This window comes from Littorina saxatilis, linkage group LG17 (genome assembly GCF_037325665.1).
Source record: "Littorina saxatilis isolate snail1 linkage group LG17, US_GU_Lsax_2.0, whole genome shotgun sequence".
Classification (NCBI taxonomy): Eukaryota; Metazoa; Mollusca; class Gastropoda; order Littorinimorpha; family Littorinidae; genus Littorina; species Littorina saxatilis.
Genome location: NC_090261.1, coordinates 31,791,689 through 31,809,785, shown reverse-complemented (window position 1 = coordinate 31,809,785; position 18,097 = coordinate 31,791,689). Strand labels below are relative to the sequence as shown.

Below are 18,097 nucleotides of genomic sequence, written 5' to 3'. Positions count from 1 at the left end.
GCCCAAACAAGTGCAGCAACAGTTTGACACTGGAGCGCTGTCCACGCTTTTTTTTAACGCACGAAATGCACGGGATTTGAGAGGAGTTTTGCGCTTGGCATTTTCCAAATAAGGATATCCTACTATGAGTACTACGCTGGAATACTACAATGAATTTTCAAACGGCTACACTGGCTTCGTCTTTCCTGATCGAAAGGGGGTGTTTTGTTGATAATTGTAGATAATAGACTCTGCATTTTAATGGTCAAATGGCGATTTCGGTATAAAAATGTAGACAAGGACCTTTAAAACATTTAGTCAAAACTGGATGTAAAAACAAACAAACAAACAAACAAACAAACAAACCGGACATTTTTGCATTACAATTCATGCAAACACTCACATCTGCACGGAAACATTTAGTGCTTTTCGTTGAAAAAGTTTTCTCGTGTGCTAACTGTGAGACTATCTACGTAATTATGTGACCTTTCATAGTGTCTGGTTTCTAATAGGAAGTATGAGCTGTGACTAAACTGTAGTCGCCTTTTTTTATACTTATGAAAGTAGTCAAAACCTTCCCCTTGTTCACAGGTACACTAGGCACGCCTGGTCCGCTGGTTTCTATAATTACTCGAATTATGTATTCATTCAGATTAAACACATTGCGAATAAACTTCCCTTGTTATAACAGAAGATCTTCACAAACCTTTTTACATTTAGTCAAGTTTTGACTAAATGTTTTAACATAGAGGGGGAATCGAGACGAGGGTCGTGGTGTATGTGTGTGCGTGTGTGTGTCTGTGTGTGTCTGTGTGTGTGTGTAGAGCGATTCAGACTAAACTACTGGACCGATCTTTATGAAATTTGACATGAGAGTTCCTGGGAATGATATCCCCGGACGTTATTTTTTTATTTTTTCGATAAAAACCTTTGATGACGTCAAATCCGGCTTTTTGTAAAAAATGAGGCCTCATTTTTCAATCAAATTGATTGAAATTTCGGCAAAGCAATCTTCGACGAAGGCCGGACTTTGGTATTGCATTTTTCAGGTTGGTGGTTTAAAAATAATTAATGAATTTGGTCATTAAAAATCGGAAACTTGTCATTAAAATGTTTTTTTTAAACGATCCAAAAACAATTTCATCTTATTCTTCGTCATTTTCTGATTCCAAAAACATATACATATGTTATATTTGGATTACAAACAAGCTCTGAAAATTAAAAATATGAAAATTATGATTAAAATAATTTTCCGAAATCGATTTAGAAAAAAATTCATCTTATTCCTTGTCGGTCCCTAATTCCAAAAACATATAGATATGATATGTTTGGGTTAAAAACAAACTCAGTACGCTAAAAAGAATAGAGATACAGAAAAGCGTTACCGCACTATTCTGGCTTGTCGATTTCACTGCCTTTGCCACGAGCGGTGGACTGACGAAACTACGAGTATGCGATCTTGGTGAAACAATGCAGTGCGTTCCGTTTCATTCTGTGAGTTCGACAGCTTGACTAAATGTTGTTATTTCGCCTTACGCGACTTGTTTTTATGTGACCCTGTAAGCACTGTTATCATGTCTACAAATCATTTGATTGAACAGGAGAAACAACATGTTTTGGTCCTTCGTTTGATAGTTTTGTAATGACACGCTTGAATGCCTCATCACGCACACGAGAGACAAGAACGGGGCGAGCACAAACCCATGCACCAACAAGACAATAATTTGAAGATGGTGCTTGAAAATTAACCACGTGAAATGAGTATTTCGGTGTTTAGCCAAAAATGTTAAAGTTTCTACCACAGACATACACACATACATACATACGCACGCACGCACGCACGCACGCACGCACAGACAGACAGAGTTTACCATCGCATAGGCTACACTTACGTGAGCCAAAAATGAAACCAAAACGAAACAAATCAGAATAATAACGCTTGAAGGGCCTGAAGTTGAAAGAGAGAGAGAGAGAGAGAGAGAGAGAGAGAGAGAGAGAGAGAGAGAGAGAGAGAGAGAGAGAGAGAGAGAGAGAGAGAGAGAGAGAGAGAGAGAGAGAGAGAGAGAGAGAGAGAAAGAGAGAGAGTGTCAACAATACCTGCGACACGACTGCCAACTAGTCTCGGCCCGCTCAAAGTAACAATGACCGAGACTTTCAGTAATTCCTTCGCGTGACGTCTAACCCTCTTACGCCATAATGTGACGTCTTCAAATGACGAAATGTTAAAGTTTCTACCACAGACATACACACGCACGCACATACGTGCGTGTGACGTCTTCAAATGACGAAATGTTAGAGTTTCTACCACAGACATACACACGCACGCACGCACATACGCACGCACAGACAGACAAAGTTACGATCGCATAGGCTACACTTACGTGAGCCAAAAAGGCACCAAGCTTTAAAGAATAATGATACTGAGTTGGCGCCTGTGTTTGTATGCCGGACTATCATTGGTGCTGACTCCGCCACTGAGTTAATGTTGGGAATTCCCGTAATTGCTACGTCACAGTGATGTCACTGTTGTCAAGTTATGACTAAATGTTTTAATAGACGGGGAAACGAGACGAGGGTGCGGTGTATGTGTGTGCGTGTGTGTGCGCGCGTGCCAGTGAGTGTGTGTATGTGTGCGTGTGTGTGTGTGTGTGTGTGTGTGTGCCGGTGTGTGTGTGTGTGTGTGCTGGTGTGTGTGTGTGTGTGTTTGTGTGTGTGTGTGTGTGTGTGTGTGTCTGTCTGTCTGTCTGTGTCTGTGGTCTGTGTGTGTGTGTGTGTGTGTGTGTGTGTGTGTGTGTGTGTCGGCTGTGTCTGTGTCTGTCTGTGTGTGTGTGTGTGTGTGTGTGTGTGTGTGTGTGTGTGTGTGTGTGTGTGTGTGTGTGTGTGTGTGTGTTCTCTTCAGGTATGGTTAGCCGAAACTAATTGAATGTAGTCTCGCCGATGACTGGTTTTTGGTGTTGTCGGATCTTTCAGTTCACACTTTCGATGCCAACAGATTGACTAAATATTTTTATATCGCTTCACGCGACTAGTTGTTTTCTTTTTTCTTCAAAGCTTTTCAATATTGTGGAAAACAATGTTTAAAAGTCTTTTTTCACAGCAAAAGAAATGTAAAAAAATACTGCGTATATGACTTACCTGCTTCAGCGGAAGTACTGCTCAGTCTTTGAGTAAATGTCCGTAAATTCAATAACGCAAATCACACACACACTCTTCAGGCTAGCGGCTCCCTAGAATAAACGGTCGAAAAAAAGGTACACAACATAAAATCCTGATGTTAAGTCAGCTCTATTTTTGGGTCGGTGACAGTTTCAGTTTGCACAGCGCCGCCTAGCTCAGCGGTTACATGACTACCTAGATAATCATATATTCTAATACAACTGTGGCAGTTTTGTGGTTCCAGCAAACTGATAACAATTGTCTTAAGCGCTCATTAAGCAATCTGGCAATTGCGTTTTGTTTTTAGAAAACACAGTTTATCCTTGTCTGTTTAAATTTGTATTTGATTAGATTAGCCACATCTATCAGTAGTTTTTAAAACTGATGTACGAAAACAATGTGAGTAACACCGTTTTGGCATAATACCTGTTTTTGATTACTAAAAGTAGGCAACCAAGCATGTGAGTTACAACATGTGTCGTGTGCCTATGCTTAGGGAGCGACGCTCGGGAATAGCGGTTGTTGGAGCAATAACATGTTTTGTCGGATCTGATCCTACGCTGCGTATTTCAATACCAGTGAATATAAATAGTGTACAGCACACTATCACATGGCATGGGAGCTGTTTGAAGCGCCTGGCATCGATTAAAGCACAGTCGCATACCAGTCTTCTTCTAATGATAACAGTTGTTATTATAAGAGCGATGTTATACGGCACAGTGCTCCCTTCGACGGGACAAGCTCCTGTGGTAACTGGTAGCTGTAACCGATCTCGGCTTACTTTTACCTCCACGTCCCGCATTGAAGATGAGCTAATACAGCAGGGTGTTGAAGAACTAAACGGTAGCTTAGTTCTCCTTCTGTCACACTTTTTGGACTCTGAAACCGTCTGCTTGTTTGTACAATTTCCACTGTTGACTTCTAATTTAAAGGCACAGTGCAGCTCACAGTCTTCGTTTTGCGTTTTTGTTGCAGCTGAGTGCATTTACAGTACAAAAATCCTCCTATGGTAGTAAAACAAACCCAAAACTACCCAACGACGACATCTGTGAAGCTCGACAGTTTCTTGTTCACGCGAGTGCATAAATTAACCTAGTTATTACGTGGTGTTTGGTCGGAGTTCGATTCAACTGAGTGATTCCGGCCTCCATTTTGTTTTACACAAACTCATGATGACGTCTGACATAGTTTGCTAGTGACGTGTCTTTTTGTGCACGATGTGGTGATCTACCTGATCTAAATTTAGATCCAAAAATAGGTCAAGACCAGCCGGGTCCGAGTACGAAATTAATTCGTAAAAAAAATCGCAGTTCTTGATTCTTTGGGTGCAAGTCAATGAAACTTGGTAGTTCTTCTAACGGATAGCTGCCTGAGGTATGACTAAAAGCCCCAGGGGCTCCGTGCACCTGGATTTGACAAGTTCAGTACCTTTAACACTGACTGCATGTTACCTTCCAGGGAGATGAATCTTCAATTAGTGCTATACTGCTATCTGGCACTTGTTTTTTTGACCTCGAGGACACAAAACTGCGCGTTTGCTGGTAAGTAGAATATTACAATCGTCGAACCTTTCTTCATTTATAACTTATACTCCAATTCACAAAACGGCAAAACCCGACCGATGCTATTTGTGGTAAAATCATTAATCTGCATAATACGTGAACAAGCCCGTGTTGATTTTGTGCGTAGGTGTTTATGAATTTCGAATACCTCTCTTTTGAGTGAAGGTGGTGGTGGGTGTGGTTGTTGGGACACTTAGAATGTCAAAGACTTCGAGGCTCCGCATGCTCGATTACGAACATCTTAAAAAAGATAAGTCAGAAAATGCTCGATTAAGAAGAGGGCCCCAAAAGGTTTAAAATCGTGATCGTGATTGGCGTTTTTTGACCTTTCTGTGACCGTGATTGCCGAAATTTCCATTTCTGTGATCGTGATGGGACTTTGCCCATGATCCGTGATGACAAAAAAATCAAGTCTCGTGATCGTGATCGTCATTTGTTTTCGTGATCGTGATGGGCATTATTGCAAAGCATTTTATTTTCAACGTACATTTTTCACAGCTGTATCACTCTATGATCCTCTATTCGTCAAGGTCTTTGTGATCGTGAAAACAAAAATCAAGGTAACTGTGATCGTGAAAGCTAAAATTTCCCTTCCCGTGATCAGTCGTGATGATACCCCCCCTTTGGGGCCCTCTTGGAAGAGAACTAATTTTACATCGGAAACCCCAGAATAGGTGTGTTGGGAACGTTGAGGCTGTGTATGTGTGTGTGTGTGTGTGTGTGTGTGTGTGTGTGTGTGTGTGTGTGTGTGTTTGTGTGTATGTGTGTGTGTGTGTGTGCATGTGGGTGTGTGCGTGCGTGCGTGCGTGCGTGCGTATGTGTGCGTATGTGTGTGTGTGTGTGTGTGTGTGTGTGTGTGTGTGTGTGTGTGTGTGTGTGTGTGTGTTTGGGTGGGGGTAGTGGTAGTGACAAGTATTTGCTTGGTTTGAGTGGCAGTAAATAAAGGCTTATTAATTAAGTGTTAAGCTTTTAAGCTGAAATGCAATCCCGTAGTCCGGACATCGTCGAAGATTGCTTGACCAACACATTTCATTCAATTTGATCAAGAAAGGAGGGCGTGACAGTGCCGCCTCAACTTTTATAAAAAGCCGGATAGGACGTCATCAAAGACTGACATTTAGCGATAAAATGAAAAGTTTCATGGCAAACGGTCCAGTAGTTTTCTCTGAATCGCTCTACACATACACACACTTTGTCAACTAATTTTACCATAACGCCCGTGTCGCGCGTGACATGGAATTTTCATTCTGGTTTAGATGTATTTTAGGTTTGAATATGGTTGCTTTGGTGTTTAGATATCAATATTTACAGTAAAGAGCTCTTTATAGCAGTGACTCCTTTCCCTTATCTGACCGAGTGGATTTGTTTGAGAACAAAATGAACGAACGTTTTAGAATGTGACACCCGACATGCATTATGGCCACTTAAGGGCAGTTGTTTTCTTACCATTGCTTGTCTCAGATGATTTTAGAATGTCGTCTGCTGTGGTTGAATATCTGAACTCTTCAAATAAACCGGTATGAGTTGGAGACAAACTTATGCTGTAAAGTAGCTTCCAGTGCAATGAGCAAGGGTATGACCATTCTTTTTGGTCGACATATTTGCGTGACACGCGAGTTTATTTTACCTATAAAAACTATGAAAAGGCTAACATACTTACCAGTGTTTATAGCCTGGTCGTGTGGAAGTGCATGTACATATATTATGTTCTTACCGTTGTCATTGTTTGTCCTTTTTTTGTGCACATCAGAAGCAGAATGTGGTGTAACATTTTCGGAGGGAGGGATCAACCTGGTTTTCCCGTTGGACCAGCGGCTGGACCTAAACTCAAAATATGGAATCGTGCTGCGAGGGACGAGTGGAACCACATCTGACATAAGTAAGCACTCAGTCCAGCATCAAAACTATGTATGCGGGTGAGGGAAAATCGAGGTGTGAAAACAAACAGGAGAATGTGAGGTTTACTTTAACCTGAATTTAGCAATCAGTTTATCGTTCATATGGGGATTATATATCCTCGAGCAGTTCTGTTAAACAATCAATATTACATTCCGATGTCATCGTCATCATTATAACTCGTTGTCATCATTTTCATCATTTGAACATTTGCCAAACAAACGCCGATTGTTTGCTTTTTTGTTGTGCCAATTCGTGCTGGTGTTTGTTTCTTTGGCTTGGCTCATTTCATTTTTTGTGTGCGCGAATGCCGGATGGTGATGGTCGTATTTGGTGTGATGGTGGGGAGAGGGATCTTCTTGAAAATCGCAGCAAATCAGTTAATAAGTGCAATCGGATTCAAATCACGTAGATTTCGAGTTTAAAAAAAAAAAAAAAATTGCAAAATTGTTTTTTTAACATATCAAACGGTAAGAAGCCAGGAGGCCATATTAAGTCGTTTCTTTTCCTACTTTACTCTGAAGACAAAGGTGCTTTGAGCTCGTTTCAAATTTTTTTTTTTTTTTACATTGTTGTTAAATTATTAATGATAAAAAAAAAACTGTTTTCAGTACATAATGTTAACAACTGTGTTCGCGCGTGTGTGGTGTGTGTTTGTGTGTGTGTGTGTGTGTGCGGTGTGTGTGTGTGTGTGTGTGTGTGTGCGCGCGTGTGTGTGTGTGTGCGCGCGTGCGTGTGTGTGTGTGTGCGTGTGCGCCGGTGTGTGTGTGTGTGCGTGTGAGAGTGTGTGTGTGTGTGTGTGTGTGTGTGTGTGTTTTCAGTTTGTATGTGTACATCGGACGACCGTTCATCTTTCCTGAATTGTACCCACGATTATGACAGAGATTATGGAATTGGGAGCTTAAAGGATCATACATTCGTTCTTCGGGTTGCATCTAAAATTAAAGCCATACGAACATTTCAGCTGAACATTCCAAAAGGTATTCTGAATTCAACGACGTGCACTTTTACGCAAGAAAGTAAGTAACAGCAAATTCCGCTTATATACAAGCTATTTAGTTCTATAAGCGTATTCAATGTGTCCTGCGTTCGTGTCAGTGTGTGAGCGTTCGGATTCAAGTTCGTGCGCGTTCAAATGTGTGTGTGTGTGTGTGTGTGTGTGTGTGTGTGTGTGTTTGTGTGTGTGTGTGTGTGTACAGTGTGTGTGTGTTTATTTGTGTTTGTGTGTTCATTAGTGTTTGTGTGTTTATGTGTGTGTGTCTGCCACGGTGTCTGTGTCTGTGTGTGTCCGTGTGTCTGTGTGTGCTTATGTGTGTGTGTGTGTGTGTGTTTGTGTTCGTGTGTCTGTGTCTGTGTCTATCTGTGAAAAAAATGGGTCTATATTTTGCAAGGCTCACGTGCACCCCAGTTACAAACGCGCATTGTTTCATTTCAGTGGTGGACTTGGCAACTTCCAAGGCGATAGGTTCCTCGACGAAAGGTTTGTTACGTCGTGAATATTTTTGTCTAAATTGTGAATGAATTTTGCTTACCACATCCGATTATCAAAACTCCTATTAAATTTTGTTCATTTACCGATTCATTTACCAACGTAATTATATATATATTTATCTATTTGTATATCTATGTCTTAGTGTCGCCTGTTTTTCTGTTTTCTATTCGTAACATTACTCTCACCACTGCATTACATCCGCTTTTTTTTGTGCGCAAAGCCTCAAAGTGTGTGTATTTCTGAGTGCATCGATTGTTATTACATACAGAACCTGCTCGGCTGCTAGTAAAGTTTTGCAGATAACGTCTTTGTACTGTTCCTTTAAAAAAGAAAGAAAAAAACACGAACAAAAAACGACAGAAAGAAAGAAAGCAAGCAACAATCAAAGAAACAAACACATGCAACACATGCACATTTTTTCTGGACCCTTGTGTAATAACAAGTTCTTTTTTGTGTTCTTATGTGACTTTTTTCTTTGTTTGCACTCTGGTTGAAGAAGATGCTGACCTGAAAATCTGGGCTGCATCTTCTGCCGGAGCAGTTCTCTTTTTGATCAGTGTGGGTGTTGTCGTTGGGTGCTTGATTTATCGCTATCAGTAAGTGACTGGACGCCATCCTGGCTCACCTAACACGGCTTAAAATAATTAAAAATTGAATGTCTTTAAATTTGTTCGCGCGCGTACACGCACGCGCCCTCGCACGCACGCACACGCACTCGCACGCACATAATTCCTGGATTCGGGCAGCCAATCTTATAACAAAAATATGAAACATGTTTCGGCACACACATTCTGTGCATGGTGCGTTGCACCGCTTAGCTTTTTTTTTATTCTTAGATATCAAGAAACAAAAATATATGTTCGTCCTTCGCAAAGTTAATTCCTGATAATTCTGTCTGTCCTCAGTGGGCAACTCTGTGGATGGTGCTCCAAACAAATTGACGCCGGGCCACAACCGCTATTTGAAGGTCCGTCCGTGGTGAATGGGCAACCGCCGTCGACTGGAGACGCTAGCTCTACTGGGCCTGATACGCTCCTGTTACAGTCTGTCAGCGTCAACGGTGCAAACAAATAGATCAAAAGAAAGTAACATGTTTTTGTTGTTGCTCTTGAAGAATCGGCCATCGATAACAGCCAGCTCTTAAGGGCAGAGATGGCACGGAAATTAAGATTGGTTTCTTTGGCAAACTTTTCAATTTTTATTTGAAGGTTCTTGATAAAACAATTCCTCAGAGAAAGTGTTTTGTGTCCTAAAAAGTTATAATTATCTGAACGAATTATGGGTCAAAATAGACGTTTTTTGGCGTGGCTTTTGGAGATACAACATTTTGTTTTGGGGACACATTTATCTTCCAGAAAAATGAATATAGAACTTTTAAGTTAGTTTTATTTTACTCTAGATACGTCCCTATAGATGCAACGACAGAGCAATTTTATATTTTTGTTTTCTGGGTAAAATTAATATTATCGGCACAAATTAAATTCCGAAAAAAGGCACGTTTTGTCTCTGACAGAATTTCTAAAATCATTCCTTGGTAATTCTTAAAATGTCTCTCTCTCCCCACACAAAGACACCATTTCTGGTGAAAATGCGAAAAAAGAGCAAGAAGATTGGATAGTTAGTCTAGAAGATGAGTATTCCCCAATGACAGCACTGATGCTCACAAAACGATTCTGGGAAAACAGCGTCATCAGTTTTCAAAATGGTGTCAAATGTAAATAAAACTGACCCTTTAAAAATGATCGCTTCATTGCAAGAAAGAGGTTGACGATAACAACATTATTTCGCACAATGTTTCTATGGTGTTCAAAGTACCTAAAAATGCGGAGAACCCAAAACACGTGTTTATACCAAAATGCCGTACCACCTCTTGCCTTAAAATTCAATCCTATGATTTTAGAGTTTACACCACCGGCTAGTTTTGTATTGCTGACCCCAGTACAATTTACTAGCGTCCAGTATGCCTCGCTTTCATGTCAGGAACTTAGCATTCCGGGTCATACATCATGAAGGAGAACCGTCATATTTCTGTAAATGAAAAAGTCTTTAGTAGGCGCATTGTTGACCATCACACAATCGCTAACATTGATTTCTGCAGAAAAAACACCCCAGACTGGAGCCCTAAGCAATTCCTAGTTCTGTTTTTCAGCGTGAGTTTTCTCTGTCCGCCATGGATCATGTCTACTAGAGCAGTACTTCTTTGACAATGTCTTTGCACTGTTCAACCCATTACTGTACTTTCAGCGCATTAGCTAAGCATCCATATTAGCGAATTATTTACAATTCGCACAAAGACTAGCAGTAAAGCATATCAGATAAACATAACAGTTTTCTGCTATGTATATACGTACGTTTCGTTTGGAACAGTAGTAAGCGCATAGTTTGGTTGTTACATGTTTTTGTTCTGTTTGTGTGTTAGTTCCAGACTCAAAACTACACGTTTTTCTTTGTCACATAAAAGACCTGCGTCTTTATAAAAACAAGAACAACAAAAACAACAACCCCAAAACATCACGTATAGAGAGTACGTGAGTGGAACTAAATTATGGTCACGTACGACATAGAGCTTATCGTTTTGATCGTATGACGGCCAGTTCTGAGCTTTATAAACTTTCACGGCCATTGGTTTGCCTGTATGTGCAGGGAAATATATACTTGCAGATGTAGAGATATATATGTATTGACAATTTTTCCATTGCAAAGCAATATTTATTCCATTTACTGCCAATGGTATCATGTGTTTTTTTCATATATGTGAGGTCTTCCCCCCCCCCCCCCCCCCCAAAGTGTCATCCTTCTTTGCTATTCTTTCTACCGCGTGTTAACGCCTTCCTTCAATACGTATACTTGTTTTTGCTCGTCTTGGTATTTGGTGTCCGTTTTCGTCTTCCCGTGAGAATTTTTGTTGCCTTTTTGGCAGATACCACCAAACTGCGCTTTTGTGTATTATTTATTTTGCATAAATACGGACATGTTCAATTTGTTGCCGTGCCACCATGCAATAACATTCACTGCTTGCCTTAAGTACCTATGTTGGGTCAATTCTTTCTTTTTGAAGGACATTTGCTATGTATGACTTGTACCTTCAACATTGATTTTTTTCCTGTGTGTAAATATGTGCTACCATCCATATTCTGCATGATATTATGTTTTGTTGTTGTATTTTTGTTTGTTTACATTTCTTGTTGTTATGGTTTGAAGCCGTGATTAAGGTATACCCGGAGAGTTATCAGTATTTTCCTGCAGAAGTTCTCAGTCAGCTGCTGTGAAGCGTGCTGGGTGTGTTGACATTGTAGAAAGATGTGTTCTAAACTGCACAATCATGTGGTTTGGCTATACAGTCATTCATGAAATTCATCGAATGAATGCTGCCATTTGGGATATTTCTGTAAAAGTTAGAATAAGTGACGGAATCAGTACCGTGTATGTACCCCTTCAGTGGGTTTAAAGGATACCCCCCTTCTCCTGCGTTGCCTTGGTCATCCTGTATGCACGTCTCAGATGCACAATTTTGTGGCCATGCTGATTTCTCTGGATGTTCAGATGTTCTTTAGCATAATAAAGGCTGTTTTTGCTCTTGCCTTGCCAGTCCTGGCAGCGATGTCTCGGTTAGTGCCCCGGTCAGTGTTTATCAACCACACGTCCCAGGTGCATAAAGGAATCGACCTATCCGCTGACTGGCTCCCCAACTACTGTAATTCAAATGTTGGCAATGGTGTTGATCACGATTTTCCTCTTATCTCCTAAATCCAGTTTTTAGTTCAGTTAAAATTAAGTCATTGTTTATTGGATTGTGTACAAGCATAACTCTTTGGGAATAGGTCGGTAAGAAGGTCCTATGGTGTTTCATGACATGAAATCTCAAGGATGAATTCCAAAGAGTTTCAGTTTTGTGAGCCGTCCATGACTTTGGAAACACGGTAAAGGTTATAAGCATGTAAACGATGTTGCATGATAGCAGTGGACTGTTTGGTAGCAGTGGACTCTGCAGTGACCTGTGATGAAAGTCACAAGGTTTTCTGATATAACTGATGGGTAATCTTTTCATTTTAGCCCATTGTACTCTCTGTTGTGCTTGTGCCTTTGAATGTCTAAATGGAATATTTATGTATCTCCTGTACATGCCGTATTTAAACAATTACAATGACATGTACATCGTTTTTGTAATTATTTTTTAATTCTTGTGTATACTTTGCATATACTCAATAAAAAAAAGTGTTCAAACAAATCAAGTTGTTATGCTGCCTATATGTCTTGTCCTCTGAACTCTCAGTGTCCTGCACTTTTGCTTTTCAAACTGTGTTAATCAGGACTCGATCTCCTTGTAAACCAACATTCTAAGGAATGATTAAATAAAAAAAGTATAGGTTGTACGCGGCCAGTATAGTTCTTCTACTAATTTGCAGAGTATGCATCATATACAACCCTAGCCGACTGATTAGGGATAAACACCATACAATTCCATACGGGTCGTCCATGACACATCATCCGGACTGTGTAGTTCAAATTACATCATTGTTTATTTGTTTGTTCACAAACATAATTCTTTGAAAAATTGTCGAAAGGAAGGTCCTGTGGTGTTTGGGGATTGCATAAATAAAAGTCTTGAGCAAAAACTCGGTTTCATAGATACAGACACTTTCATGATGGTCTCGGTCGTCCATGACCCAGGGAGCACGGTGAATGTTCATGTTTCTGTTATCAATCATATTTGTTGAATATAAAAAGCACAGATTATTGATGAACACTGATGGTTTTAGAATGCAGACTGGAGAAAACAAATACAATACACATCTCCCACACGGCAAAGCCAGGAATGAGGTAATCTGAAACAAAACTGATTTCAGTAACTCAATTTTTATTCAAACAGACACTGCAAAAACATTTTTAAACATTTTGAGCACAAGTCACACCTTTTGATGGATACCCCATAAAATGACAAATCCTTGTAACTGGAATGGTCAAGTTCGGATCATCAGAAATTGTACAAATAATAATAAATATTCGCAACAAGTTTATCATGTCAGTACATTGTTATGTAATACATCTTGGAAAAATGGGAAGAACGATCAAACCTAAATCCAAGTTGGTTTTGGTAAGACACTCTGTGAAAAGTGAACAATCGCACAAGTATACAATGAATGAAGTTAATGAGCATGCAAACAGAACAACAAACATAACAAAGTCCCATACAATCACCATTATGACGTAGTTATAAATTTTTACGCATGATTTGATATGGCAGTGTTCCTAATTGGTAGCATAAATCCGAATTTTCCACTCTGATCACACACAAAATGCTCAATACATACAGACTTGGAACACACAAACACATTTACAGATATCTTCACTGACAATCTGTTCTCAAGTTCTATTTTTGTTTGTGAATGTTACTGATATTTGGTCCATTACACCATCACAATGCATTATCACAGCAATCTTTGTAACATTTAGGGAAAAGGCATATATTATATACTAGATGAATACCCGCTTTGCCGGGTAGCCGGCTTCGCCGGGAAGAAGTAGGGCCGAATACCCGGCGGGTGAGTGGCGCACCGTACGCCGGCTTCGCCGGGTACACGGCTTCGCCGGGTGAGTGGCGCACCGTACGCGATTGACGCCACACGAAGGAAAACTTCTAAAAATAGTAACGGGAATATGGATTGAGCGTTGTGGACAGTGACCTTCTAAAAATAGTAACGGGAATATGGATTGACGCCACACGAAGGAAGGGAGATAAACGCAAAACACTGGAGAAGATAAGGAAGAGTTACTGGGAATGGATGTAGTGGATCTACAGAAAAACCAAAATCGGTTCAGCGCTGCGCGCTGAGAGCACGTGTTGAAAATTCTCATCGACCAGGTTGTGTCCGGGGTCTACCTGAATATGCCCACCAAATTTGAAGCAGATCCATCGAGAACTTTGGCCGTGCATCGCGAACACACACACACACACACACACACAGACAGACAGACACAAGTCGTATATATATATATATATATATACATGTACATGTATTATCCCCCCTCCCTGTTATGAACATAATATAATTATGCAAGGAAATGAAGAAAACTGAAAGAACAAATCAAGAAAAGGTATGAAACCCTTTGGATGCAAAAAAAGTAGAAACAATCGCCATTTTAGAAATAATATAATGTCCTTTTCTTTTTGGTAAGGAAAATTGCACAAACATGTAGAAATACTTTACAAAGAAAATTAGTCTTTTAGATTTTAAAGAATATTGCACTGATAGATCAGTTATCACAAAAGTTCACTAGACATATATAAAAACGAAGTAGTTACAGTTGTAAATGCAAACAGTGAAAACAAAGCAAAACAAAGCTGTTTAAACATTTTTGGAATGAAAAAAAACGTGTATCTGTGATGTACGTACGCCACACAGCAATTGACTGTGTGGTTTTGAAACAAAAAAGCCGCAGCTCAATATCACATTGCAATGGATTGTTTAACTTCTTTATAAACAGGAGTGCTGAGGGACACACCAACCTTTTCTGAATTTGTTAAAGCAGTGTCATACATGCACTTGTAAAGAGTAAAAATTAGAGCGACAAATGCATTTGTAGATTGAACTAAGGACATTTCTGATTTTTCTTTGTGAGCCAAGTTTGCATACAAATGTCTGGGTTTTTATTCGACCACTAATATAATGATAAATATCCAAGCTTTCAACTTTTGTCTCATCTATGTAACACCCTGACAATGAAAAAAATGACTTAGAACACAACGTACGTACACTTCCATACTATTCTCACATCTGTAAATCTGTAACATTGTTTGATTCAGTACATGTATTTCTCTTCCCCAACCTCTCGCTCATGCTACATGTAAGATATAGCAATAGTGTTAGCTTTGAAATTGTCTTGAACATTACTCAGCCTTCTCTATTCCATAAATATTATACACTTTCATCATAGTTCACAGTATTTTGACTTCCTATTTTGACTTCCGCATTAACATCATCTTTTGAGAGAAACAACTTTCGTGTGTACCTGTTTAATTATGTCTTGTGGCTTTGATTACTTTAATTACCATGAGCCACCCCCTACCCCTCCTCCACCCAACCTAGCTTTTCTTTTCCTTTCATTCTCTTCGTCAGAAACTCACACAAGACCCTTGTTTCGTTTCAATCAGAATTTCAGCTCGCTACAGGGAATGCTTGTCAAGCATTTTCATCAGCTCCTGTGGAGCAACTCACTTGCCATATATCTTTTACATTTACCTCTTCAAGCACACACCTTAACCCACTAAATTCCTTTCTCTTTTTGTGTCTCTCTGTCTCTCTTAACATATCACAATGTCCACCCACCCCCCTTTTGCCCACCCCCTGCAGTATGTCACCAGGTTTGACCAAGAGCGTCTTGCTTTTTGTGCAGCATACGATGCACTGTGTCATGCCAGGCCTGACACTGTCTCTGCAGCTTGCGGTTCTTGCGCTGCGCAGCGATTTGTTTTGCTTCTGTCTGCTGCAGAACGCTCATCAAGTTTGCATTTTCCACGTACAAGTCTTTCATCTGCGTGGCCAGCTTGGTTGTTGACTGTCGCTGCAAAAACAGAAAATATTTAACTGTGAAAGTAATTTTGCTGGTCATGAAGTTTATGAAGGTTAAGTTCGGCGCAACAAGTGTAATTTGTTATCATGTTGCCTCTAAATGGCTGAACATTTTTGTAACAAAATTGTGCAAGCAAGATATATCCCCAAAAGTAGTAATCATCCAACAGATCATCTCCCCAGACACCCTCCCCCGCTTCCTTTCAAACACCAGCCAAAGATTAACAATGAAAAGGCCATAGAAGCTCTTTCTACAGTTAATGAATATCTCTTGATCCCTATATACGGCTGTCATATTCTTCCATTATCCAAGTTCCAAGTTTTGCTTGATACCGGTCATGTTTAAAGTATAACATATCAAAACATGTCTCCAATATTAGCCACTGAGAACATTACATCAATCTCAATGTCAATTTTTTTCACAGGCCTTGTATTTACTTACCAGAGCTTTGTGTTGTAGAGCCAGACTTCGGTACATCTCCATGGTGGCGTCAAGACGAGACTGAATCTCTCGCTTCTGCTCCTCCCATGCGTCTCTCTCTTGGCGACGCTCTTTCTCAGCCTCTGAAGAGGGAAAAATATTGATGCAGATAAAACAACGTCTTCGACTTTTTACAAAGCGTGCTCTCATTTTCAAGCAATTTAAAAAACAAACAAACCTTGCTGGGAAATTCTCATCGTTTCCTTCCAGCGGAAACGCTAACAGCAACAAGAGTTGTGCCACCCAGGGTGCGCAAGTTTAGGTGTAATCGGCCACCTGCACAAGTTAACTGCTCTGCCAAATGAGCTACCAGCAACCATACAACATTAGGTAAATGAGATTAATGTTGCTTAATTAAAGATAGACTGCTCAATCAGTAATTTAAAAGTGAGGGGACATCAAAAATCCTGAAAGGACAAGATATTATTCATAAACAACCAACCAACAAGTAAACAAAACAGATAGAGAAAAGACGAAATTGTGGAGGGGAACACATCATGAAAGTAATGACAATGAAAATGAAACAATTCTTTATTTTACGAGGGTAACAAAAATAAGCATAGATATGCTTTTTTTTCTGGCCCTCACCCTAAAGATGGACTAATCTACTTTTACTACAACTACTAAAAACTTGTTACATTAATACATATAATTAATGGTAGAACATTTAAGTTTATGTACAAGAAGCCCATTATATAGAAATAACCAAAGGGAAGTGAGAGCTCTAAATGCATATGACACATGTAATGTAATGGATGCATGTTGCGACCCATCTCGTCATCGGCGCTTTTCCGGAAATGACCTGCGCTTTGTTGGAATTCCAACAATGGCCGCCATTGTAGGAATTCCAACTTTGCGCTACGCGATTCTTGAAATGTACCGCGCGCATAGTGAGAATTCTGCTCTTTCTTAGAATGCGATGTAAAATGAAACAAGTCATGATGGCCCATGATGATCCTTGTGTTTTAAAGTGATCAATGCTTAGTCTTGAAAAAGCAGATGCATTGTATAACGCACCAAACCAACCGAATTACAAAAAGCAAAAACACTTTTGATAACTTCGGCGGGCTGTAACAACACAGTTCAACGACCTATCCCACTCAACCAAAACGCACCAATTTTACGGCGCTTTGTTGGAAATCAAATGAGGTTTCGGGAAATCCCGATTATTCCAACTCTGCCCCGGATTCTTACTTTGCGCCCAACATGCATTTAGAGCGTTTACTTCCCTTTGGTTATTAAATTTGATCTATAAGACAAGGAGGTTGACAAATATCGGAAGAAGAAAGGCAACCTACCTCCCATGATCCTGTCTGCCAGCTGTGTACGCTGCATGAGAGCTTCCTGCAGGGAGATGGCATGGCGCTGGGTCTCCAGAAGGCTTACCTACAAGTAAAACAGGAAAGGGGTCATAAAAACAACAATGCACACACAGGTAAATGATATGCATAAATGAACCTGGCCTTGCGACCACCTCTCGAAAGCAACCACCTCCCCACAACGACCACTCCCAATGATCCCAGACGAGTTATTTTTCTATGTAATTCACCGTTCCATAGCGACCGATTCTATCTCTCGGTACTTTGGGTATTTGTTATAGACAGGTTAGACTGTATATCTTTAAGACTTCATGAAAAATGAGCGATTTTTGTCCGTTAGTCAGCTTTTATGCATATTCTGAAGAACTCCAAAGAACCTCAGACTTCAACAAAGACTTTGACATGAAGAAAGACAGAGAAACAGGTTTATTTACAGAAAACGTGTACACACACATTCATATACAAGCATGCACCTGCATATGCATGCATGAGTAGACACAGTCATACGCAGCTGCAAAACTTAAATAACATTCACAGACAGACATGAGATGAGATGACATGAGAGAGAGAAAGAGAGAGAGACAGACAGACAGACAGACAGATGGACAGACTGACACACGCACTCACACAGATGGGCAGAC

The 18,097-nt window shown here is 40.1% G+C and overlaps 1 protein-coding gene and 2 long non-coding RNA genes across 5 annotated transcripts in view; 1 reads left to right on the top strand and 2 right to left on the bottom strand.

Annotated features, from left to right (window-relative positions):
• LOC138953901 (uncharacterized) overlaps positions 1–3,282 on the bottom strand; it is a 54,970-nt gene extending 51,688 nt beyond the window's left edge. Inside the window, exon 1 of the long non-coding RNA XR_011451647.1 lies at positions 3,115–3,282. This is a non-coding gene — a long non-coding RNA (uncharacterized lncRNA). The remainder of the gene's footprint in view (positions 1–3,114) is intronic.
• A 352-nt stretch (positions 3,283–3,634) lies between these two features.
• On the top strand, positions 3,635–13,126 carry LOC138953900 (uncharacterized). 3 transcript variants are annotated; one of them, XR_011451643.1, is made up of 6 exons: positions 3,635–4,676; positions 6,448–6,576; positions 7,415–7,612; positions 8,029–8,073; positions 8,585–8,681; positions 8,991–13,126. It is a non-coding gene; the product is annotated as an uncharacterized lncRNA (long non-coding RNA). The 3 variants fall into 3 exon arrangements; XR_011451642.1 differs by having other exon boundaries at positions 8,582–8,681; XR_011451644.1 differs by lacking the exon at positions 8,585–8,681 and having other exon boundaries at positions 3,643–4,676.
• Positions 13,127–13,637: 511 nt separating this feature from the next.
• LOC138953898 (ninein-like protein) lies at positions 13,638–17,523 on the bottom strand (the record flags this gene model as incomplete). The annotated part of the gene is given in 3 exon segments (XM_070325880.1): positions 13,638–15,648; positions 16,099–16,220; positions 17,436–17,523. Coding segments are annotated over 3 exon segments (417 nt in total), but the record flags the coding sequence as incomplete, so codon positions are not given.
• Between the last annotated feature and the right edge of the window lie 574 nt (positions 17,524–18,097).